The following is a 25,743-nucleotide window of genomic DNA, read 5'->3' on the forward strand; positions in this document are numbered from 1 at the left end:
CAGCTTCTGCTGCTTTTTGACTCTTTTCAGCCTGGTTTATACCCCGGCTTCCCTTCCAGCAGGAAAATGAAAGACGACTGGTACCCTGGTGATGCTGCTGAACCAATGTGTAAGTCAAAGGACATCATGCTTTTGCTGAGTTTTGCACACAACTATGGTCCTCAGTAGTGATTTCTTCAAATCAGATCTAAGGGTCTACGGGAGGGAGTTGCAGGAGGACCATCTGCCATTAACAGAATTGTCAGTATGTCCAAAGGTCCAGCTCACTGAGAAGACCCACAGAAAAAGGAATAAGATTAATTAGGAGTCCCACATGGCAACATTTTCTTTGTAAGACAAGAAGAACACGAGTTGACTTTCAGATCACAGAACAAGGGGAGGTGAGATTCGTTTTTGTTTTTAAGTGTGCAAATTGAATGGACAGATCTGGTCTGTGATGGTAAGGTATATCTAGAACAGAAAATAGTAGTATCATGTCCAAGAGAGAAATTTTTGTAAAAGAACTATGGAAAAGAGAGCCAAGAGGAACCTTACAGGTGATTTTAGCTCAGTATTTGGTCCTCAATATGTGATTTAGCCAATACCAAGAATCAAGACAGGGACTCTCAAAGCTACAAACATGTTTCTCAACAGCCTGAGCTGAAAAATAAATCTCTTCGGATGGTGCTCTCAAAGTCTCGTATCCTCTTTGAACCGTGAGCAGACGGAGATACATATTGTACTCCAGGGGCTGTTTTACCCCAGTGGGCAGCAGAACTGAATCAGAAGACAGCGCTAGAAGTCATAATAAATCATGGTGACAGAAAACCCATTTACTTACAGGTCTCTATAGGAATTGATGAATCATTTATTAAAGCACACCTTAGTCATATACTACTCTTTTAGAAAACATTTATCAACAGGTATTCAAAATGTGAACAAATCATATTTTCTACTCAAGACTCACAGCATTAGTATACCTCATATTTGACTGTAGTGATGTTTTGTCAAATTACACAAATTTTATTCTGCTCACAGGAGGCAAGCTTCTTTATTCAACTGGGAAATTAATTTTTAAGATCATGTATTCCTAAAAATATGAACTAGGAAAAATATTTTCCCAAATATGAGTCTCCTGATATGACAGAATTCTTTCTATTTTACATTTCTTCGTGTTGGAAATGGATGAAATTGAAGGTGAGGATGGAAGTAGCAGAAAGAGGAATTGTTTCAAGAATGAGACTGTTCTCTGGCAAAGTGAAATCTCTCTTATGAGGAAGGGAGAAAACTCTGATGCGTCCCACTAGTTTTCAGTGTATGACTAGGGATGTGCTGCTGTCCCAAATCCGTGGTGAAGGACAGATGTGAGATCCAGGTGGACTGTAGGAAAATCACCCTCTTAAGCCACATTACTGCATTCTTCTCTGAAGCACTTGGTAGTATTTACTAAGGAAAGACAGTATATATTATATTAAGGAAAAATAAAGTATTACTAAAGAGCAGCAGTGCAAGTTTCTTCCTTGGTAGCAGATACTTTGAAAAATCAGGACAAAAACCAGAACAGCGAGGCAAAATACTCAATGGAATCCCATTTTTGAGCATATACTCTGCATTTAGTAATGGTACACGACCATAAGTAGGATTGGTTGGACTATTTTTTTGGAGGAGGAAGAATAGACAGAAAGAAGTCAAATCCATGTTATTGTTATGTTTCAACAATGTTTTTCCTCCACTGGGTCTTCGGGAAGATGTGGGCAGAACCCTGCCTACAGGAACAGATACAAGAGAAGTATTTTGCCAGCTTGTGGCTTCCAGCAGATGCTACATTGCCAGTTTCTCATCACACTTCAACCACAGTGTCATCAACTGCAGACTAAAATCACTGTTTTGCAGCATACAACACTGCAGTGGTCTGCCATCAATTGTTAAGCTGACACAAGACATAATTCTCACTTTTCTTAATGTGCCAGGTATCATATAAAAACAACACCCAGCACCATCAGCATTTACTCTGATTGCCACACAGTCTGAATCCCCTGCAGTACACAAATCAGGTATCAGATCTTCCAGAATGATCAATTCCTGCTCTTTGCTTTGCTTCATTTCTGACTTTCACATAAGTAATCCCTTGCTGCTGAAGAAAAGTTGAGACTAAGCCCTTAACTTGCCAGAAAGGAAATGCCAAATTGCTCTCTGTGATACAAAATACACATCGTATTCAGTAATAATTCACAAAATTAACTTTAAAACTTCCATATTATAGAAATAGGGTTGTAAATTTTAAAGACTTATTGAAAGAGAGGCCACTAACTTTACAAGTATGTCTATTTTCATTCTCTATAATTCAAATCTGTCATGACAACCTGCCGTTGTGACATTTTAAAAGGTAGACCTTGTTACCTAACTTGGGATTTTTGGAAGAACTCTTACAATACTTCTCTTAGGCATTAAAGATGAAATTATTTAACCCCCCGGAGGGCATTTTACAGCGTCTAACAGCACCTTTGGGAGTAAGCAGGCACCCAAGTGTTTTAACACGCCTGTCCAAATTACAGGAGAGAACTATTAGGTCAAACAGGACATATAATTAAAGAAAGATTACTTAGAAGGAAGAAATCTCAAAGTTTGGAAATCCAAGTAGGTAGGATGCCAAATGACATGAGTTGCTATCAATATCAATACAATTACTTCCTATTTCTAAATATACTGAGTTGTCCTTTTTTATTTTTATGTTCTGGAGGGCTAAGAAAAATCTAATGTTTAAAATATATTATAACTATTGATTGTCAGGAAACAGCCTTCAGAGCAGTAAAAGCCTGATCTGAATGGTAATTCTAAGGGAATTAATAGTTTGATCCAAGTCACTTAGTTTTCACCTAGGTACTTGAAAGGTTTGGATCAGGCTCTCCATGGTACTTTTACAGCGACTGAAATGCTCTTGTCAAAGCATTTTACTGAAGTAATTATAGCCATTATCACTGATTAGTGAAAACTACTATTCCTGTTGGCAAAATTGTCATTGTTTCTTATTTTTTCTTCCCTCTTTCTATAAAATTTTCTCTATCCATTTTTAACCAGGTCATCCAGTTCAAATTTATAAAGTAAATAATTATTCAAGTAAAATTGCAGTAATTTGTTTCAAAATAATGTTGTAAAACCATTAAAATTAGGCCAGAAAAAATATATATATATACTTTAGGGAAAAAAACAAGACTTTTACGGCAATAGACTTCTGCTGAAAATCAGCATCCCTCATGCTTACTTCTCATCTTTTGGGTGTATTACTGAAAAACTGCAGAGCCTCAGGAAACTTTTACAGCAAAAGCCAAACCAGCTGGTTTTAGGTAAAACTTTTGACAGTCTCTAAGTCTCTCCAGATAACAGAGGTGGGGGGGGATCAAAATATCAAACTAATAATAAATGTAAGGGAGGGAAGCAAGCTGGGCAGGAAATCTGGTAAATGCTTTGCCTGGAACTAGAAAATTTGCTGTAGCACTATTACACCCTCCTGCAGGCAGTAAATATCTTTTGGTTTGGTTTGGGTGTTTTTCAGACTTCTCAGTCTTCTTCAGTGGAATTAACTTGCAGGGAAAAAAAAACCCTCCTTGCAAATTCCACCTGCAGGTTAGATTTAAAGCTCTTAGGACTAGAGTTTTCACTACAGAATGCTCCACACTATCTGTCTCACAGGTGAAACACTGAAGCCAGGACAAAACTTGTTGCTTTCATCCATATCTTTGACCATCAAAAGCCCTAAGCTAGAACACAGGCAGGAGGGAATTCTCTGTTACACTCTGTAGGAGCAAAAGGAGAAAGTTTCCACCAGCAAACTTATTTTACAGGTTTGTATCCAACCATGTTTTCATAGCCAACCTCTGAGTGATACCTCTTGCCATGAATTTTTACCTTGTGGTTACATTTTGTTTTGGAAATGGTGTATACAAATTTATTCATGTAAAAGAATAAACGAGCAGCTCCAGGGGAGTCTTTCACATTGAGAGAAAACGTCTTTAAGGAATTCCTTTCATTACGGGACATTTCTATATTTAGAAATAAGTTAATTACTATTACATGCACCATTTTGTAGAACACAGATGGCAAACTCTTACCTCCTTCTTGGTAAATTCTGGCGGATGGTCATTTTTGTCGTCAATAAGAATAGTGGCAGTTGCTGTGCCAGTTAGTCCCACATCAAGACCACCCATATCCTTGGCTTCTATAACTAGCTCGTATTTCGGGGTTTCCATAGTCTGAAAAATTAAGAGGAAAGGAAAGATTACCAAAACAAACAAAGAAACACCACCAAAACTACAACAGATTACATACTACTTTTGCTTCACATTAAAATAACACACAAGCAACCTAAAACTTATTTTGGCCTGATAAAACACAGCATAAAAACAAATCTCTGATCACAGTGTTTTACCAAAAGAGAAGCACAGCTTTCTATGAGCTTCAGTTGCTAAAATGGAAACCTCATTTGGAATACAGTATGAAGGCATACAGATTAATATTGGTAAACAGTATATGATCTATCCTGTTATTTAAGGAGAATAAAGAAGAGGAAAGACATGAAAATATACCTGCTCTTTAAGAGTAAGCTCTCACTTCAGTGCACCAATATTTAGCAGCTTGCTTCATCAGTGTTATGATGGGTAAATAATTAAATACTAATGTCACAATCTACATATAAATTCACTTTATTTTATTAAATTGCATTCATTCTGTGTATTAGCATTTAGAATGGTAATCTAAGTTTGCTTCACTGTAAGAAACAAGAAAGTAGTTTCTAAAATGGGTAACGACTGCCAGTTATTGTAGCGAGAAAATGTGCATAGTAACATTAAAGATTTACTTCTATAATATCCAGTTCCTATGTTACAATAATACTTATGTGACTTCCCAACTATTGTAGAGCCAGATAGGTCCATAGCAGAAGTCATCCTTAATATCCCTCCCCCCAAAGACAGCCATAATTTTGGGAAAAAAAAAAAAAAGTGTCTAACTCTACAATGGGAATGTTACAGCATTTCTAATTCACCTCTCTCGCCTTATGCACAAAAGCACATCTGTTTGTAAACTGAACAACAGGGCAGTAACACATCCTGACAGAGGAAGTTATTATGAGCATCAGAACCTGCTCCCATAGAATTTGTAGAGAATTTTGACCTGGATTAAGCTGGAGACAAGACGGGGCACCTAATGAAAATGAATATTTTCCCGATTTGTATGGCTCCCTTATATGGAACCATCTGCTCAAAGACCATATGTGCTGCATCATCAATGGAGGACACAGATGGGAAAGTGCTGCAGTCACCTTTAAAACTATATGGTAAGAATGTCACATGTGCTCAGAAATGGTTTTTTCGGACCTTCCTTGAAAAATAAGTCTGAATCTCAGGAGCGAAGCAACATAATGATGCCTGAAATAGTGCCTAGTATACCACTGCTAGAGGGCTTTTTTAACCTCGGACCAGCTCTATCAGCCAACTGTGTTTACAAGAAGCAAGACTACACATCTTTGACATGACTCATCCTGTGTCCTTCACCTAACACTTTTCCAGGGAATTAACATGCAGGGAGACAACTGGTGTGAAACTCTGCACAGCAACACAGTGATCTCTGTCTGCCACCCATACACTGCCTTACACAGCAGCATCAAGGAAGCTGAAGTGGAGCTTATCCCGTATCAGAGAACACAGAATCACAGAATAGTCTGGGGGTCAGAAGAGACCTTCAGAGGTCATCTCCTGCAATCCCCCTGCCATGAGCAGAGACATCTTCAAACAGATGAGGTTGCTCAGAGCCCCATCCAGCCTGGCCTGGGATGTCTCCAGGGATGGTTCATCCACCACCTCTCTGGCCAACCTGGGCCAGGCTCTCGCCACCCTCAGTGTAAAAAATTTATTCCTTATATCTAGTCTGAATCTTCCCTCCTTTAGTTTAAAACCATCACCCCTTATCCTGTCGCAACAGGCCCTGCTAAAAAGTCTGTCCCTACCTTTCTTATTGGCCCCTTTTAAGTACTGAAAGGCCACAATAAGGTCTCCCTGGAGCCTTCTCTTCTCCAGCTGAACACCCCAACTCTCTCAGCCTGTCCCCCCAGCAGAGCTGCTCCAGCCTCGGATCATTTCTGTGGCTCCTCTGGTCCCACTCCAACCCCCGAGTCCTTCTCCACAGGGCTGCCCCCAATCCATTCATCCACCACCTTGTATCAGACCATTTAAAATTTTAAAAGACTTATTTCTCACCTCTAGCCCAGCAAAGCAACCTCTCAGGCCACACAGTCTTCTCTGCAGATAAATAATTTGAAAGCATTCACTAAATACTGCATTTTGCATTATATAATGCCTTTCTTGGAGCATGTGTAAGGAGGAAATTCCAATTCCTTAGTAGGTAGTTCTTGAAGAATTTTTAGGCCATAAGGGAAGCAACTATATCAACTATTACAAATAAATACATTTGCATGTAAAATCAGTGAGTCAAGCCAGAAGATGTATTTAGTTCCAAAAACATACGGACTACTAGAAAATCAGATGCCACTGCCACTTTAGAGGATCCTAAGAAATGTATTTCCTTAAGCCTTACAATATTATTGCAAGAAATTCATCTCAGACAACAGCAAACCCAGAACAGGATTTTGATTTATAACATCATATAAATATACACAGAGAAATATTGCTGACATGTCTCCAAGACAAATTCAGATTACAGAGTGGAACAAAATTTACAGTTTTCATATATTCGTTGTTTGAAATGTTTTCAATGTATTAAAACCTGAATGGAGTTTCTCTACCCTCCCCAAGTGTAATTTTTTATTTATTTTGATTAGGAATTATTATTATTGTATGGAAAACTTGCAAAGCCATTTATCACTTCATGTTTATGAGACTCTTTGCTCAGAAAGAGGCTCATTTTGCTCACAAATTGGTCTTTTTTCCTCTGAAAACCGTCCCATTTTCTATTGAAAGCAAGCCCATTTATGCTAGAAATTGTGTCTACTACAGTAGAAACTTCTGTGACAGGAGTCCAGTGTTTAAGCTCGCAACAGAATGTGAAAAACATTGAATTTTGAGTAGTATTTCATATCATTATGAATACTTCACACTTTCCTCCTATGTGACACTTTCTACATCTAATTCTGTCACCAAATATTTGCTTTGTTAGAGAAAGCAACTCCTAACAGATCCAAACCTGAGATCAGAGGCATGTTGCCATCAGATGCTCTCTTTACGCTAACAGGCTGCACGCAAAGGACTTTTTAGCATTTCTCAGACTTCTAGCCCAGTTAATTCAGGCACTAGTAGCGATTATTTACATCTGTGTGATTTATCACAATACTGGTAAATACTGGGAGGTGGGAGTAGGGACCTGTGGACAGAGCGGGGTCCCTGTGCTCTTATTAACCCCGTTCCCAGCTGGTGACACTGGAGGGCAGGGGCTGCAGTACAACCCATTGTGGCAACTCCTTGTCTTTTCATCTTCATGGGGCTCAGGCTTTTTACCCCAGTGTGGTCTCTCCCTGCATGTACTCCCATCTTGTGAGAAAAGAGAGCTCCTGAAGGTGGGCAGTAGAGGAGAAAAGCAACCTCTTTTCGCCTTCTCCATCCCTGCTACACCTTGTAGGTTAGGAGTAAATGCAGCACCCACTATTGGTAGTATTTTGGGACCTCATGGTTGCTCAAGACTGTTGCCCACCATGACATTGCCTGTTACTAAACCTCAGCTACCTGCTTCTCAAAGCAGTGACCAAGCCACTTCAAGCTCTTGCTTACAAAAATAATCCAATTAATCCCATTTGGATAGCGAGATGTTAGCAATATAAACATGCAAAAACTCTCAACAAAGTGGATCTGCAGCTAAAAAGCATAATAGATTGTTTTAATTAATGAACATTAAGTTGCTGTTTGTGTAGCTTATTATTTATCAACTGTGACTTTGTGGAGTGTAGCACTGTTGAGAGGGTTTGCATAATTACAGCAGGAGAACCATTCCTTTCCCCATAAATTTTCACTCTAGTCATTTAACCACAGCAGGGGTGACACTGGCAAATGGTTTGGTTTGCCAAGGAGGTGAGCTGTGTCTTAACCGTTTTTCTTCAAAGGTCCACCCACTGACATTCTCCCCAGAGTTAACATTCCTATCAGATTTCGCTCCCCTGCCGCCTTGACACAACTGGTTCAGCACTAGTGAGTAACAAGCAGCCAGAAAGGCATTTTTTCAGATTTCAGATTCCTGACAAGGCCAGCAGGATCTAATCACAACAGAGGGAAATAAACAGCTCAGATACACACAGGTGGAACGAAACAAGTGATCACTTTTAGGTAGTGCTGAGTGAAACCAGATAATGATCATTTTCTGCAGAGCTTTAATCTTTTAATATTTCCTGCAGATACAACAAGAAAGAATCAGTGACTGAAGAGAAATAAGCCAGGTCTGGTATTTCACATCACCAACAGCAGCAGTACAAGTCTTGGTATGGGCTATCACTTGCAGGCTGTAAGACATTCAAGTACCATTGAAATTTGGCTGGAATTGACAGCATCCTCAGTACAGTTGGACTCAAAATGTAAGATGGAAACAAGTGGAATTACTTGCACAATTACAAGAACAGTTTAGGATCCCTAGGTGACCACTAGTATTTTCAAATGTGTCCAAATCCTCAATTTCCAGTTATATCCACAGACTCTCAGAGCCTTGGTATTGCTAGAACAACAACAAATCCCCTCTCTGCAACTTCAGATGTCCAGAACTTTTAGAAGCCTGACCAATGTATCTCCCCTTCTTTATTTTCCAGTAAGGAAGAGTGATCACTCAGGAAATTGAAGCTTTCCCAGATGCCTGGCATTTTTCCATCTATCTTTGGACATTTATTAGAAATTGTCTAGTTTTGGGAGCATCACTGCCATAGAGCCAAAGGAGACAAGCCGTTCATGTATTTCTCTCAGGAGCTTGGTGCTCCCTAGTGCACGTAGACTAGTGCATGACTAAAGCTGGTTGAAGATCTCAATGACTTCATAAAGATCACAAAAAGCAGCACCAAAGTGAGGAACAGAAATCACTGTCTAGCACTGTATTAAAGATGCGTATCTAAGCAGTGAATTATTGTTTATATAGATTTGATGGCCCTGGTAATCTCACCTCTGGTTATGTGAGGAGACAGGCAAAAACCTAGTTTTGCTTAACTTCAGAAGTTCAAAAATTTCAGTCAAACTTTTTATTTGAATAGAAAGAAAAGCAGAATAAGTAAAGCAGATTCACAAGAAAAAAAAAAAGAATATGAGAAAACTCTTTTAACAAAGACCTCTTTTTGTCATTGATACCTGAAGCAGTTATGACTAAATCTAATCTCTAAAGCTGGCATATAGATTGCACATGTATGAAAAGCACTTCATTCTGGCTGAAAATTGAAATCCTGGTCACCATTAGAGTCAGTCAGATATAACGTACCTTGGGAAGCCTGTTTACTAAAATAATGTTTTCAGTTTTTCCAATATAACTATTGAGTTATTTTCAGAAGAGAATATATTTTCTGGAAGGTCACACTATGGGGTATTTCAAAATCCATTTGCAACACCGAAGCTAAACTAAGAAGAATTTGGATCACGGCTTAATCTTCTTTGTATTATGTGAAGATGGACTGGGTTCAGAATTTCAGGCTGCTTTAGTCTTTTATTTAATCTGTAATTCAAAGACATTTAAAGAGGAGGTCAACATATTTTCTTGCTGGTCTTTGAGACATTGTTTCTACTACCAGTATTTAAATTATCTTGGGGGGGAGGGAGGGTAGAAAAGGATCATTTTGGCAAATGTAATTTTTCCCTTTTGTGTTTATTCACATTATCAGCCTGCTACTCAACTCAGTATATTTCGTAGTTTCTCATTTTGTGAATTTTTGGATCCTACTAAGGGTTTCAGGCAATGAATCCCTGCCTCACAGCAGCACCCAGCTAAAAGCAGCAGATGGGCATCAAAGTCTGGAAAACAACAGGACTCCAGAAACCATCTCTTTGGAGTTTCCTCCTGGCCATGTGTCCCCCATGAAGTGTCATTAGTCAAGTCCTCACCCAGTGCTCTCCAGTCACAGTGAGAGACCTGTGACCTGCATGTCCAGAAAAGCACACACCCAGTGTCACAACACCCAAGTCTTCATTTGGTGCTTCATGTAAAAAAAACCTGGGGAGAACAGAAATTCCTGAATTCACATAAAGTACTCAGTTGCTAAGATCAAAACAAACACTGTTTGGGAAGCAAACACTGTACAGAATATTCAAAACTCTTGTAACGGTTTAAGTATCCTTTCGGGCTATCTTAATGCTTATTGCCAATAGAGAGGTTTTTCACTATTTCATGGATATTAGTATTTTCTATAATAATGCAACTCAACACTTCTATTTATTTATTCTGTTCATAAACTATGTATTCATGCATAATACTGTATCAGTAGTATGCTGCCATATCACAGTTTTTACTAATGCCTTTTTAATATAATGCTAACCAGAAAGAAAAATTCTTAGGATTGAAATAATTTCAGTTCATGCTAAATAAATGTTTGTGTTCATTTCAGATGATAATTGCATGTAATAGGTACTGAATATTTCCTATTAAGATATAATCAATGTTCTTGTTGAGTAACAATATCAACATTCAATCTAACATTGTTCCAGAGTATGCTGTCAGGATTTTGAGAAACAGAATAAAAAAAAGGAAGCAATGTGACTATTAACAGCTTTAACAGCAATAGTGCTTTTATAATTATAATATCAGCCTTTATTTTAAATGCCAATTGCTGCTTCGCAAAAAGGGCAATATCCAGCCTTTGCATTCAAAGCTTGAATTACAGTTTGATTAATATAAAAGCCCAAACAATTTTGTAAAGTAAATCCTCTTTAGCTCACCAATTTCCATTTTTTTTAATATCATAAAGGAAGGCCTACAGTTTAATCACTGTAATAATGTACTTCTGTTATGAAGAAAATCAATATCTATTTACTACCCACAGGAGACATATAGTTCATAGGTACATCTGGAAGCAAAAGGAAGACTAAATTTTCTCCTTCAGCAGTTACTGTTAAAAAGGAGATTGCTCCAAAGAGTTGGATACAAATAGCTTTCCTGGCCAGAGATATTTGTTTCCCATCAAGAGGAAATCTGTAACTACTTTATATACAGTATGTATAGAATCAAGACTTTAATTCTTCATAATCCTGACATAACTATATGGCTGATATACATAGGTATGTTTGCTATATTTTACATGGAAATATAGGAACTATATTTCCAATATTTTGTGTGAAATTATCACTTTTGACTGATATGCAAATCAGGACTTAGAATTGCCTTTGAATTTGTACCATTTTGGAAAAGGCTGCTACCCATGATAGGGTGACAAGGTTTCCTTGGAGAAATATCAGAAATCTGCAGAGCAAAACTATTTGTTTACTGCTCACTCACTCGCTGTACAAACATGCATCTCAGCTCTTACATACAAGTATTTGTGCAGACATTAACTTGGCTTAAGGGCACATCCTTACATTGAGAACGCTATTAATAAGGAATTTCTCCTTGGGTACAGATCATCATGTTCCTAGGACAGAACAGTGACTGAAGTTCCATTTAGTCTGAGGTACTTAATTTAAATTATTATTGTCAGTTAAGCTCAAAAATAAGCCCTAGGAAGAGAGCAAATATTCAGTATTCTAAACAAAATCCTTAATTATCTTAAAAGATGTAACACCACTGAAGTGAGTACGCCTAATTTTTACCAGCCAAAGACATTTCCCTGAGTGTAACTTGTTTGGAACAGAGCGACGTTGATTTGCAACAGGTACTCACTAGATGCTCATGGTTTGGGAAAAGAAACATTTTCCACGTCCGCTGAGCTAGAAGCATAGAGAACTATAACAAATTTGAATAGCAATGGAGAATAAGAATCACAATGTCCCAAGGAAAATACTTGCTGTCAAACGTCATTAAATTATACTTTCTTTTTTTTTTTTAAACACAAGCTATGTTTAAGCTTTTCTTCTAGATCAACGTATGTAATTTCATTTTTTTTTTTCCAGGAAAAAAATTCAGTTGTTCCTCGTAATTAAACAGTGCTGCAGAAACCTTTCATTCCACTGTGAAAGCATCAATTATTATGTAACTTCTCTTGCTGATTTTAGACCATTTAATCACTCTATTATTATTATGTACTCGGAGGTGTCAGGAATGCATACAACTACCACACTCATCTTACCAAAACCTTCTGTCAACAGCAAACAACAGCTACAGTGAGTGTCTGCTCCCCACTACTAGGTCTGAATAAAGAAAAACTAACTACAGTACAGTTTATATGCAACTATAGGCCCTGATATATACAAACAAACATTCCCTTTGTGTTTACATGCCACTAAGGCTGTCATTACTGCTCTGCCCTCCCAGATGTAGGAGCCGCCATTCTTCCCAGTTCTGATTAATACATTTTTAAGGGCATATTGAAACTACTACACACTCTGCCAGCTTATGCTTCATTGGTTTTACAAAGGTAACAGTTTGAACAGAGCATATCGAAAGAGCTTTGCCTTAGAATAAATAAATGTCTGCATTAGCACATCCCGCGGGATGAGGGAAGGCAAGATTGAGTTCTCCTGTCTGAACAGGACATTCAACCTGGTTGTCTCGGCTGCTTCAGAAAGTACTAAAGCTCAAGCTAGCTGTCAGGAGCACTCAAGATAAGAACTCCCTTCTGGATTACAGATATTCATTTCAACATAGCTTTTTTTTTTTTTTCCTTCCAAATCACTACCTTTGTGTAACAAATGTTAATTTCAACAAATCAATATATTTCCGTAAAAACTGTTCTCCTATAATACTCAATCAGCTCTATTTGCAGTGTTAATTACATATTTCATTTTAACAGTCACAATTTGCTATTCAAATAACCTGCAGACCAAGAGATATTTGCTGAAAAAATGTTCAAATAATTTTCAGCCATTAACATATTAGAGTTGCACAATCTGTTTGCAGACAATTTGTGAAGAGGAAGAAGGGTAAAGTTGTTTTAATAAATTATTAGTTGCAATTTATTGAATCATTCTTAGTCCCTGCTGTAGGTAGAAATGAGCCTGTTTAAATTCAAAAAATATAAAAGGAGAGACAAGTTTCTCCAACCCAGTAACCTACCACATTTATCAGTAGAGACAGCTTTTCAAATATCTCTATATGAAAATACCTCTGCCAAGAGAATTCCCCAAGTATACAAAGGGTGTAAAGGCCACATAATAAGCATCAGTACACAGAGATGACTGAAGGTGTTCTGCTGCAACTTTAAGAGAGAAAAAATCATGAGCTGCCCCCAAAGTATTCAAGCCTGGAAAGATCCTCAGCCCAGCATAAATCAGCACAGATCCACTGACTTTACATGGGCTACCTAAGTTTATTTATACGCTTATTAAGCTATAACTCACCATGTTCATGAATGAACATGCATATATGCTTTCATGCCATAAGATGCTTGTGCCTTTTGTAAAACTGGCAGGTTTCCATGGGTTTGCATTTAAAGGAAAGCAGAACTAAGTGCCAGACACTGCCTTCCACATCATCAGGAGTATGAGAGCCAAAGGTCTCAAAACAAGTATCTAAATTCTTCAAAAGAGGAGGATCAAGGTAATATTTTCCACCTTGTTGTGGGTATAAAACCACTAGAATGAGGGAAACCTCGTTCATCAGTAATCACAAGACGTTGTCTATGCCTGTGTTTGTGCAACATAGACTCTGGAAACTAATGAGAAGTTCCAGGTATTTAACCCACTGGGAAGAGGGATCAATCCGTGCTATAAATATTTCATACAAAAGCAATAACATGCAGCTGGTCAGCACTCCCCTCTGTTTACTGGAAACAAATTGCTTTCCTAAATTGTGTGGACAGCAGCCAATGTCAGTTATCGGGGATCTCATTGGTAAACACACATTATACCTGTAGCCCTGAAACACGGGAATCCTTCACCAAGCAAAAAAATAAAAGGCTCTGCCAAGCATACTTATTGGTGCTTGGATTTGCTTCGCCTTGAGTCTGAATTAGGCTCAAGTAGCCCTGAAGTGTTTCCTGCACGTTTTGCAGGAGGATCCCGAACAGTTCCAAACGGTAAATACTGCATTTCATGAAAGTGTGTCCCAGAACAGGCATCACCAAAACAGAGGAAAAGAAAATAGCTGAAGTTTTATCTTCTTAAGGTGCTGAGAAGTGGTTTTGGACAAGGCAGAGGTAATACTTGAAGCAGTTCAACCTAAGCTTATTCCCAACACCTCCCTTTCCTCGCAAAATGAGCTCTGACACAAGCAGAAACCAACAACACAGGTTGTCCTGACACTATAGGTCTCTGTACTACCAGACTGCACTTATTAGCACACATGTGTTAAGGAACACCTAAATTCTGACTAAAAACCTAATTCTGACTATTTTATTATCTGCGACCATCAAGCAATCTATCATCTCACCAGAGCTGAATTTAGATTAATGAAGTTTATACCACCAAGATCTGCCTGGACACCAGTGCAACACTTGTATTAATCTACCTCATGATTCCAAGACACCCCAGACCCATACAGAGCCTTTCTTCACCTTTCCAGCAAACATCAAATCCTAGATGGATGTTCAGGCAAGTCAAGTTCATTTAAATGCATCCAGTTGACAACAACAATCACAGAGAGAACTGCTTGATCACATGCCCGTGCAGGGTTTGTATGTCCTGTTGCTATAGCACGGATCAGGAAAGACCTTTTTAAGCGAACTTTCCTACCGTTTACACTTACTACACTCTCCAGTTTGCATCACTAAGAGTGTGGCAACCATATTTCTTTCAGGTTAAATTCAGCTAAAGAAATGGCCCTGGGCATCACCTAATTTTTTCCAGCCATCAGTGTGATTCAGTCTGGGGGACCAGACTAGAGCTGTCTGAAGTGAAAATTTGCGGTGTACAGTATGGATGCTGGATCCTCTTTTGCTCTACAGATCTGCTTCTACTGGTCTACTCTATCTGCTCATACAGAAATAGCCTTACAATCCACAACAAACCAGACAGCTATGGAGTTTATAGTATCTATTAACAACTAATGACAGTAATCTCTTACCCCAGACCAGGCAAGGAGACGACGACAGCAGTGACAAGAACTGCTAGATCTCCCAAAGATCCAAAGCCTGTGACACAACAAGCGTGGCAGTTGCAAGACAAGGATGAACCATCTGATAAATCACCTGAAAGTACTTGATGCATAGGCTTTTAAAGTAGATGCTTCCTCCTTACCCCCAAATAGCATCACTAGATCTACAAAAGATTAACATTATTCCTGTGCCCAGTTTATACTGAAGAATGTGAACAAGGCCATTTATTCGCTGAGGTCTGTGACAGATCATTGGGAAATAGGTTTCTTGAGGATCTTTGCAGAGCAGCTGAAAATGAAAGTTTTCCTTGAGTTTCAATTCATAATCATCTAAACCAATATTCTCTGCCTAGGTAATAAAAGATAAGGAGTTTTATGATACCTGCCTAATGCCAAGTCTTTACATAATCTGTTATCACATGAATCAAAATGAAGCTTACTGGGTTAATGTCAGAAATCACATTCTCAGAAATTAGGTGCACTTAGATTATATTTCCCTCCATAAACATTCCAATTCCCACAACAGAAAGCAATGTTACAAAGGTCAGGATGGAAATTGTGTTTCTGCTGTGTAATCCGCCTTGCAAATTTGTACCAGTGGTCAAAATGCCCAGAAAACTCAATTACTGACTTGTTATGACAACCATACATCAGCAGGCCTAGGCAGACAGAGGTTATTTCTAAAATTAGGACCCTAATGCAAAAAAGCATATTCTGTGATTCCAGATGTACAACCTTTGCCTGATGTTTATATTGTCAAATACGAATGGAAGCACTGTCTATTATTTCAGGCATATTATCAGGAACATAATATTCTAGTTAAATAGGTGCATTCTAAGCTGGAGTTGGAAAGGAAAAAAACCCCTCCATGTCCGTTTGAACCATTTACATGTGACACTCGAATCAAAATAGTCATCTGATGTTACTTTTAATTACTATTATCATTTTTCCTTTAACTTCAGTGTTTTATGCAAATCTTATTTTACAGTTTAGTGTTCTATTACCAGTAATAATTCCAGGTAGCCTTTGAAATAAAGGACCCTGCTGAGAATGTAATGAATCAGTAAATGATACTGGCTTTGCTCATGGACAAAAACAATTCTAGTGGCTGGATTTATACTTTCATTGGGTTATACCCACAGAATACAAATTGATCTAATTCTACATCATTCAGGGAAAATGACGGAAAATGTATTTCAATTACACCGTTGCTGTTTTACCAGAAAGCTTATCACAATATGGGGTGAAAAATCAACCCCTCCATAGGATTTACTTTCTGATGAAACATGTAACAATGGAATTTTCCATTTAAAAAAATTCTCCAGTCAATTTCATTCTTTTCTTACTTAATCCTACAATCTTTTATCAGCTTTCTTTCATGATAAAAAAAAATTAATAGCCTTACTTGGAATTCCTATACTTTCTGCTTTGATTACTAAGTTCTATTTTTGCTGAACTTTCATAATCCTACTTGTATCTTCTAAGAGCACCCACCAACAAAACAGCTCCCCCAACCAAACCGAGATTTCTAGGTTAATCTCACTTCCAGACTTAGTCTGGCACTGCCTTGTGCAGATTTTGCACTGTAGTACAGTTGCATTTGTTGAACAAGAAGGGATGTTAAACTGCTACAGGTTGCTCCTTTTATAAGTTAATGTCTGTGCACTAGAACTGCACACAGTTTCTTTCTGTAAATCAGTCTTTCAAAGCTGTTGACTGTAAAAGAAAGAATAGATTTCTAATTCACTTTTTTATTAGCAATATGAAGATACAGTCTGCTTATAGGATGAATTTAGTGTAGTGACCTAGAGGAAAACCAATATAAAATAAACATTAAAAAGTACGTGTGAGAAGATCACGCATGCAGAAGAATTTTCCTTTCAAGGATTTTTGAAGATTCAATAAAAGAATAGCTCTTTGGATAAATGGAAAATCTCACAAAAATGTGTCATCATCAGAACCCTGGCAGATACTTGACATAAAATATAGGACACATTGCTCAAATAATAAGAACTAATACTGAGGTATAAACTTGACTTCCTTTCTGTACAATTCAGGAGCTGTATGTTCTTTTAAATGTTTAGCAGCATATTTTTCTGGCCCAAACTCTAGCTCAAGGCTTTATCTCAGTGAAATAAGTTTTGCTTTATAGGAAGTACATTATATTATTATTCATTGCAATGCTGTGGTATTTGTTTAAAAAATTGCCTGAAGTAATAGCATTTTCAAAAAATAAATATTTGGCTAATTTTGTCCGCTTTTCCCCACAGACTATCACCATAAAATATTTCTGCCACGCTCCTGAGGACCTGTTATCCTGGTCTTCCAGCTCATGGAAATATTCTTCCAGGAGATCTGAGATATGACAGATCGGGGAGGGTTATGATCATCCTCACCAAGAGATCAGCAAAATCAACAGGAAAATTCCCTTCAGCTTCAACAGGTTTGGGTGACACATTCCTGTGGGTGTTCAGCTGTTTCCTTATGTAGAAACACCCAGTGATGCTGTCTTCACCTTAATCATTGCTTCATTTCAATCAGGACATTACATTAGCAAAAATCCTTAGAAACCTTAGGCACTCTGCTTTAATAATGAGGCATTAGTTAACGTTTTATAATATTGCCTTTTTGTAACTGTTTCATATCACAGATAAAGTAATGTAGTAAAATGTATAGAACTGGTACAAATAGAGTAAGCTAAGCCTGCACAGCATATTTTGTACTAAGCACTGTATCAAAATATCCTTCATTCATGCTACTCAATGTCAGAAATTTCTGGAGGCCTGTTGCTCTACAATGTGGTTTAATATGCAATTTTCCTTCAGGAGAATTCCCAAAACACACTGTAAAGAATAATATTCATTGTTAATTTGCAGAATTAACAAAGAAATAAAGATAAGAGAAATCCACTTTTTTGTGTTAAGGAAGGACAAGCTGAAATTAAGCATCATGGAGGGATGGAGGGGAGGGGAACACCTGAGGTAGGATATAAGTGGATGTGGGAGTGAGCACAGGTCAAGGAACTACAATGGAGCAATTCTGTAAGGAGTTTTGCAAACCTGAAGTCCCATTTCCAGGCAGTTCTTGCAGACTAAAAACAGTAAAATCAACAAAAGAGAGTGGTATGGGAGGCACTGTTAGTAGGAAAAGAAGCGGGAGGAAAGAATACTTTCCTTCCTTGAAGAACTGGGAATAGACATCCATAACATTATCAAAAGAACTTTTCAAAGCTAGAAACTGCCAAGTTGTAGCTGTATCTGCAGGTCTGAGAAGCACTGCCACCCTCAGATTAGCCATGGGAAGCACTGTGCCACAGGACAGTTTTCAATATCACTGTCTTGTCCTTCTCCCCTCGTTTCTTGCTATGAAAGTGGTAGTTTGCTACACATCCAGTGGCATATTGTGCTCCACGTTTCTATGGCATGCTCTTAAATTGTTCATTTCACTTGTCTCAGCTCAGCCAAATCCCCATCCATCTGTTTTGGAGTGGTGTGTGTGCAGTGCCTGTGTGGTCCTGTATGCCTCGAAGCCTGACCCAAGTAGCATGGACATTTGAAGGGATCCACACATCCTTGTATTCCACAACATGGCATTAAAACTTAGCTCAGGTGGCAGAAAACAGATACAGAACTATAGTACAGATAAAATCTGGTCGTAGCCCAAACGTTTTGATAAGCAAGTTTGCCCACAAGCAAGGCAAGAGCTTTTAATAGCGGAAACAAACTGGGTCAACATCCTTTCAGAGCAGTGCATCTTAGACACGTGTAGACAAATGTAATTTTGTATTACCGTTTCAGAACTCACAACGATTTGTGATTACGCCAAAGAAATCACTGAGGCAACCTTTCAATTCTCTACAGATTAGCGTTTTCTGTGTCTAGTATGTATTCCAGGGGAATGTATGAAACTCACAATCCATATTCAAGGATGTCCTTCAACAGCTGTTGACCAACTACATTTCATACTGACCTCAATCAGATCACGATCTAATTTCTGAGCTTTCTGCATGTCAGCGATTATGTGCCATTTTGGAATGAATGGCAACCTATACTAAATCTAAGAAATTCTCATTCATATAATTAATTTACATGCACAAATCTCCTACTGAAACCAAGAAATTAATCAGAGTTGCAGAATCAGGTTCATGTCCTGAAACTACTTCAGAACATTTTTGTAGTAAGGAAATCAAAGTGGGCAGGGTAGCTATAAATCTAATGGGATTTAAACATAATTAATACTGAATACTAAAAATTAGGGTGTATAATCATAATGACAATTCAAGCTTAACAAGAGTAGCACAGTAATGGAAATATTAAAAGCAATACCATTCCTCTCAATGGAAGTGTTTGAAACTATGATTTAATACAAATCCACTATTTGAACAGAGATTAACAAATATTAGTCTCATTATAAATTTTAATATTATTGGCATAAAGTTTATTGAGAGAGGAAGAAACAGAACAAAGAAATTTCAAATTTACAGGAAAACTGCAAAATAAAATTGAATTTTCTGCTGCCTTAAGAGACTATCTAGGTCATTTTAAATTAAACAGATTTCTAGAGGTAGAAAACACTGAGTTAACATTGCCATAAACAGAACTGATTGGCTACAAGTAAAACAATTAGCTTAATAAACAGATGGACAAAACACTTTCAAAATTACTGACTTTGTCAAATGTTCAGCATCTTAAGCCTGGTAAAATCCTGTTTAACAAAGCAGGAATGGAATTACTGGTGAAAACATAAACTAAAATTTCTAATAGATGCGTGTTAACTTATTAAAGCCAGAACTATGGTACACAAACGGAAGTAAAACACAATTAAAAACAAAACCAAACAGACAATAAAATCAGCTTCTGTGTTTCTCTCTGGAAATTCAAAGGCTAGCAACAGATCATCAAGGCAGAATCCAGTAATTTTCCACTATTCTCCCCTTCCCTGAGTTTTGCCTTCTCTGTATCTATCCCTATTAAAAAACATTTAAAAGGCATTGAATATGAAACTCACATATTCAGGGGTGTTTCCTGTCAGGAGAGATATTGCAATGGGAGACAAAATCGAGCAAGGTTATCTCTCAATGGGAATGAAACTGTCTGCAGTTCTCTAGGCTTGACGAGGAAATGCTGAATGAAATGCATGTTTCTCAACTAATAATGATACCTGCAACATGTTAGAAACTGTGAAAGGTCTGAATGTGCATGGGAGCACAGTGTGTCCCAGGATGTTATACCTTCTCAGGACTTAGAAATGCAATGATCTCAGCTATTAAAAAACAATAAAAAGAAAAGCTTTCCTTAATAAACAGTTAAGCTGTCAGTTTGCACAATCCCAAGGCCTCAGGAGTTTGGACTTCACTGATTTGCCCAGACATAAGGTTTTGGCCTGTTTGTAGGACAGGCTAGGTAAAATGGATTTATAATATCCACAGAGTTTATCAAGCACATTCTCTTTTTCAGTGTATCCTGTTTCCAGGTGGTGAAGAACAGCATCAAGTACTGCCTATTTTAGTGCGCATTCAGATCATCCATCATCCTGAGCAGATCACTGAACCGTACCCTGACAGAGATAACTAACACCTTGTTGTGTGGTCCATAGTGCATAATTCACAATGGAAATTTTCTCTTACAATAATTAGATGATGAACACTTTAAAGGAAAATACTACAGCACCAAAGAAAGGGAAATACACAGTTTTTAAGGTGTTTTCAAAATAATAGCAAATTATGAAGTATTTTTTTATAAGTCTTGGAGAATTAAGAATTAAGTTTGATTAATATTTTTGAGATATGGTTCCATAGAATCTAAGCATTTTAACAAGAATTTTATACAGTTCAGACATTCCTGTATTGATATTCATACTAGACAGTTGATCACATATGTTAGATGGAATATAACTTGTCTATAACCAGCCCTACATTAAAAGAGCATCGAATTCTGCCCTTAAAGTTTATTTACAGATGACTTGTTTTACCAGAGGCCAACATATTCATTCCTGACTGCTTCCATCATGAAGAAAAATGTCTCTCTCCACCTGCAGGAATCAAAAGAAATACTACACTGAGGACTCAGCCAGGATGGCTTCAGTTCTACCTGGGAGATAAACCCAGGAGGCACTGACATCTACCCTCTCATGTACACACTTGGTAGGAACTGCACGTGGGCTGCTTGTGTAAGGAATCCAGTGTCTTGTACATTCACATGCTGCTGTTCTATTCAGTCCTTTCCCTGCGTAGTCAAGTTGCCAGGAAATGCAATTTGCTCATGATTATAGAAAAAGATCTCTTGATTACAGGCTAAAAAGGAACAGGAAAAAGCCTATAAAGAAGTCAACACTTGCAGTGAACTATACTTCATTAACTCCCATGTACACAGTTGTATGGGTTTATGTCAATGAACATATTTAGGAAATATCCAGTACTGGTTAAACAACTTTAAAAAGAGTAAGGGTTTCATCCTTACAAGCACCTTTTTAAACAGAACTTCTTTATCCAAGCCTTACACTAAAGTAAGGATTCAGCTATTAGACAACATACTACTTAAATCTATGAAGGAGCAACAAGCTACTCTCACTGTGCATAGCCGTAATAGCCAGAAATAATGAAATGTGTCTTAACATGACAATCCTGATGTCTATCACAAACATCAGTAACTGGATACAGCAACACCCCACAGACAGGTTAATTGAAACAATGATAAATGACATGACTGAGGTCATGCTGAGAATCATCGTAGACTTGGCAGATTGAGAAAGTTCCAGTTCCCGGTCCATAACTAACCACTTCCTCTCTCTTAGTTATAAATGAACAAGATTCAGACTCCCTCCCTATTTTTATAATTACTTGCACAATTTCCTTGCTTCTGATGTCCACATCCCTCATGTTACTCCCTTGCCTTACTTAATGCCCAACTTGCCATTCTGACTGAAAATCTGCAGTCTGGAAGTTTGTGCTCTCTACAAATATGACATTATGGTGAAAGAAAACAGTATGCGGCCTCCTAGTGTCTGCTCATCATGGTTTCTGTGGTTCAGTGGTTTTCTCTTTTGACTATTATAATCTTTACTGAGTGTGTCAGTAAAATCAGAACTTTAATTGCAGCAGGAATGGCAGGGTTTCAGGTCAGGTCAGTTGCTGACTACTTGTTACTGAATGACTCTAATTGGATGATTTGCTTCAAAATGCTAAAGGCAATAAGCTTTGGGGATATTTGCATAGCTGGTTTGGTTTAGGTATATCCTTGCTTATTAGGTCTTCTAAGGGATTCACATTCTTATGCTTATTTTTCTGAGACCAACTTTAAATCCTCTAAGCCTCTGGGAAGTAGTTTGTTTCCAGCATTTAATTGGTATCTTTTATTTGATGTGACAGAGCTCTCTGATGATCACATGAAGTTCGGCATGTAAGTGTTCAGATGGATGGCACATCTTTGTTGTTGCTTTTACCTAGAGGACAAGGCCTGAGCTTCAGTGTACCAAGAAAAAAAAAAATAAATTCTTAAGCCACTTGTCCTAAATTTCTCAATGGTCAAGTGACGTACAACTGCTTTCTGAAGTAGCAATAAAAATATTTTCATATTAAATAGATCATTGCACATACTTGAAAAATATTGTGTGTGTGTATCAACCTTTGATGGCCTAAGGAAAGATCTCTATTATTCATGCTACTGCAAGCTCTGCATACCTTCCAATTCTTTATACAGAAAGCTTAATGGCCATGGGTTATTTGCCTCATTGGTTATGGTGCTAGGAAATAAAACAACGGGAAATATTCATGATAATGCTCTCCTATATTGAACTTCCACTTGGTTGAAGTATTAAAACAAGCTGCAAGGAAAATTAAACCTCAGAAAAAAAAATGGCAGGTGTATTTATGAATGCAAAAGACAAACTAAAGCTCTATTTCTCTTGGTTTGCAGTGGTTATACTGTAAGTACTCTTCACTAGCAGCTTACTCCTCTATCTACCAAACAGCTTTTCATTCATTGACATTACTAAGTGGGAGCCTACTAACAGAAACTGGGGCATGTGGGAGGTGAGATTAAAAAAAGTAAAAACAAAACAAAACAAACCACACAAAACCAAATCACTGGAAAAAATAGAGACTTGTAGTCAGTATTTCAAGAAAAATGATACTGAGCTGGATATTATATTATTTTTCATGTGTAAATGCAGAATTACAACATATGTTTTACTACCAAAATTACTGGTTTATGATTGGGTTAACTTCTCCAGCAGTTTGTGTTGGCAAATTTGAAGGCATTAATAATTAGAAAATTCAATAAAGACTGAGTAAAGAGCAATCTCAGAAAAAAATATTAATGGAACAAAAGCTGTGTCTTAGGCCTGTTATGTTGAAAATTCAGCTTTCACCTCTTTGGCAGTTAATATAGATTGTGAATGGAGCAATTTCCCACTTTTTGCCACTGGTTTACCCCAGTAGCAAATTGTGTAAAGTTCTGCACTCTGACTGTCAACCAACGACAACTTGCTTGGCAAGGTGGTCACCACTCTGCCAAATACACTTGCCCCAAGAAGGGCGTAAAATGTTCTCTTGTGTGTGATGGGTGTGTGGACAAACATCTGACTAAAACCAAACAAACGAAACCCACAGGAGAATCCTCACTGCTGTGCTCATGTTTGCAACTCCAAATCAAAAATACTGCAGTAGGTCCCAACACAATTTTGCAGTAAGTTTCTAAATGATATCATTATTCAACCAGTGGAAAAGGTGCTTATATATACATATACTTCAGTTCAATACAGTCACATATTTGAAATGGGATAATTTTATTAACTGGTTTTAGCCATCTTACAGTTATTATTTGCTTTCTTAAAAACACAGGCAAAAGCCAGGACAGAGTCAGTTTTGTCTTATACTCTTGCGATCAATAAAACTGAGGTTCTGATCCTTTGAAATCAGAAGGAAGTTTTGAAGGAAAAAGTATGGTACACGTCAGTCTGAAAACCTGCCACCTGCACTGTTATGTTACCAAAAAAATGCTTCTACCACCTACTCAGTCCTCAAAGTGATAAACAGAGAAATTTTTATTCAAATCTCCAATTTGTCTAGGCATTACCTATATCTTGGATTACAAACAGTCACAGTCTTAGATACCATGTCTTCCCACTCAAAATGAAGAAGGTGAAATAATTACTTCCTCTACAAGTCAAAAATAAGTGTGCTAAACAAAGTCAGCCATGTTTGAAGCTCTCAAAAAGAGAAAGGAGGGATCGCTCGAGCAACTCACATGCCTCGCTCGTGGCCTGCAAGACCTTTATTCAAAACTATCAGCCGCTTGTAGAGTTAAAAATGGAGCAGGCTTTCATACAGATGTGGAGAAACATCTGCAATATGTTTCAACAAATATCAAGATACCACTTAGTACAGAAATATTCATTTATGGTATTATTTTATTGTGAATAAAGATCGTAGATTCCTCAGTTGATTATAATCTGCCATGTGGAATCTATAGTGTCAGACAGGCAGAATGATCCACCAAATCATTAAATTAAGCTTAACTAGATAGTTAAATATAGATTTTTAAAAATGCATGTGAAAGTTGTACGTAAGATATATCTGGATATTGACAGTTTATTAGCCAAATATTCACCAATTACTTTTTTTTTTTTTAAATATCTTGATGGCTAATGTTTTCTCCTGCCAATAAAATGTGGCTGTAATTGAGAAATACTCATGTAGGTCAACACAGAATTGAATCTGCATCACTCAGTAAGACTAATAAATAAGTCAACTGAAAATAGGATACCTAATACCCTGGTTAGTACATGTGATGACTTCCTTATACAGCAAAAATGCTTCAGTGATTTATGGCGGCAAGAACTGATTATTACATCCTTTTTTAGATTTAAGGGTGGCAAGAAAGTGCCATCAAAGATCTAGGAGGAGCGATAGGTACTGAGCCTTGCTTGTGTCTTCCTGAAAATAACAGCACTTCTTTCCCAGCACTTTTACATCTCATCTTTAAAATAAATTAATATTTTTAAAGGCCAAATTTGTGGATTCATTTTTCACTTTGACAGCTCCTGAAGTGCAGATAGATTTGTATTATATAGAATATTTCCTTTGTTTTAGTTTTGTCTTATTTTGTTCTAGTGTTATACAACAAGCCATTGAATTTTCAAAGGACCCTGTGAAAACACAAGTTCAGAAAACAAAGCTTTCTGAGCTGGACAGGAACATCACCTTCTCATCTTGAAGAAGCTGCTTTTTGTTCTTATTTTCTTCCTTTCCAGCGGTTTCTTTTTAATCTGTTGTAGCAAGAGGTTTAACAACTCAGGATCCTTTTGCAAAATCCTGGTGAGACTTATAATAGTGAAAATTCTTAGCACTTATGTTCCAAGTTGACATGAAAACAAGCTGCTTGTTTCACCCAAGTCCTTTCACTTTTTCCTATTTGATAGTTATTTCAGAAGGATTTGCTATGCCAAAAGGAAACATCAAACACTGACATTACAGTAAAAATAAAATCAGATGAATCTGGCACAACCTGTAAATACAGATTCCAGTAGATTAACTTATCATATAAGTCAATACAGGGTATCCATGACTTGTAGGTGCAAATCGCCTCAAAGACAACAAGTGTCTTTATGTGCATCAGCCCA

General features: G+C 37.5%; 1 protein-coding gene across 1 annotated transcript in view; it reads right to left on the bottom strand.

The window, feature by feature from the left end:
• CDH13 (cadherin 13) overlaps positions 1-25,743 on the bottom strand; it is a gene marked incomplete at both ends in the record, with an annotated part of 462,319 nt that overhangs the window by 87,081 nt on the left and 349,495 nt on the right. The window contains one exon of the mRNA XM_080352001.1: positions 4,089-4,229. Coding sequence (XP_080208127.1) covers positions 4,089-4,229 — 141 coding nt within the window. The remainder of the gene's footprint in view (positions 1-4,088; positions 4,230-25,743) is intronic.

The sequence above is a fragment of the Nesoenas mayeri genome (assembly GCF_963082525.1).
Source record: "Nesoenas mayeri genome assembly, chromosome: 12".
Taxonomy (NCBI): Eukaryota; Metazoa; Chordata; class Aves; order Columbiformes; family Columbidae; genus Nesoenas; species Nesoenas mayeri.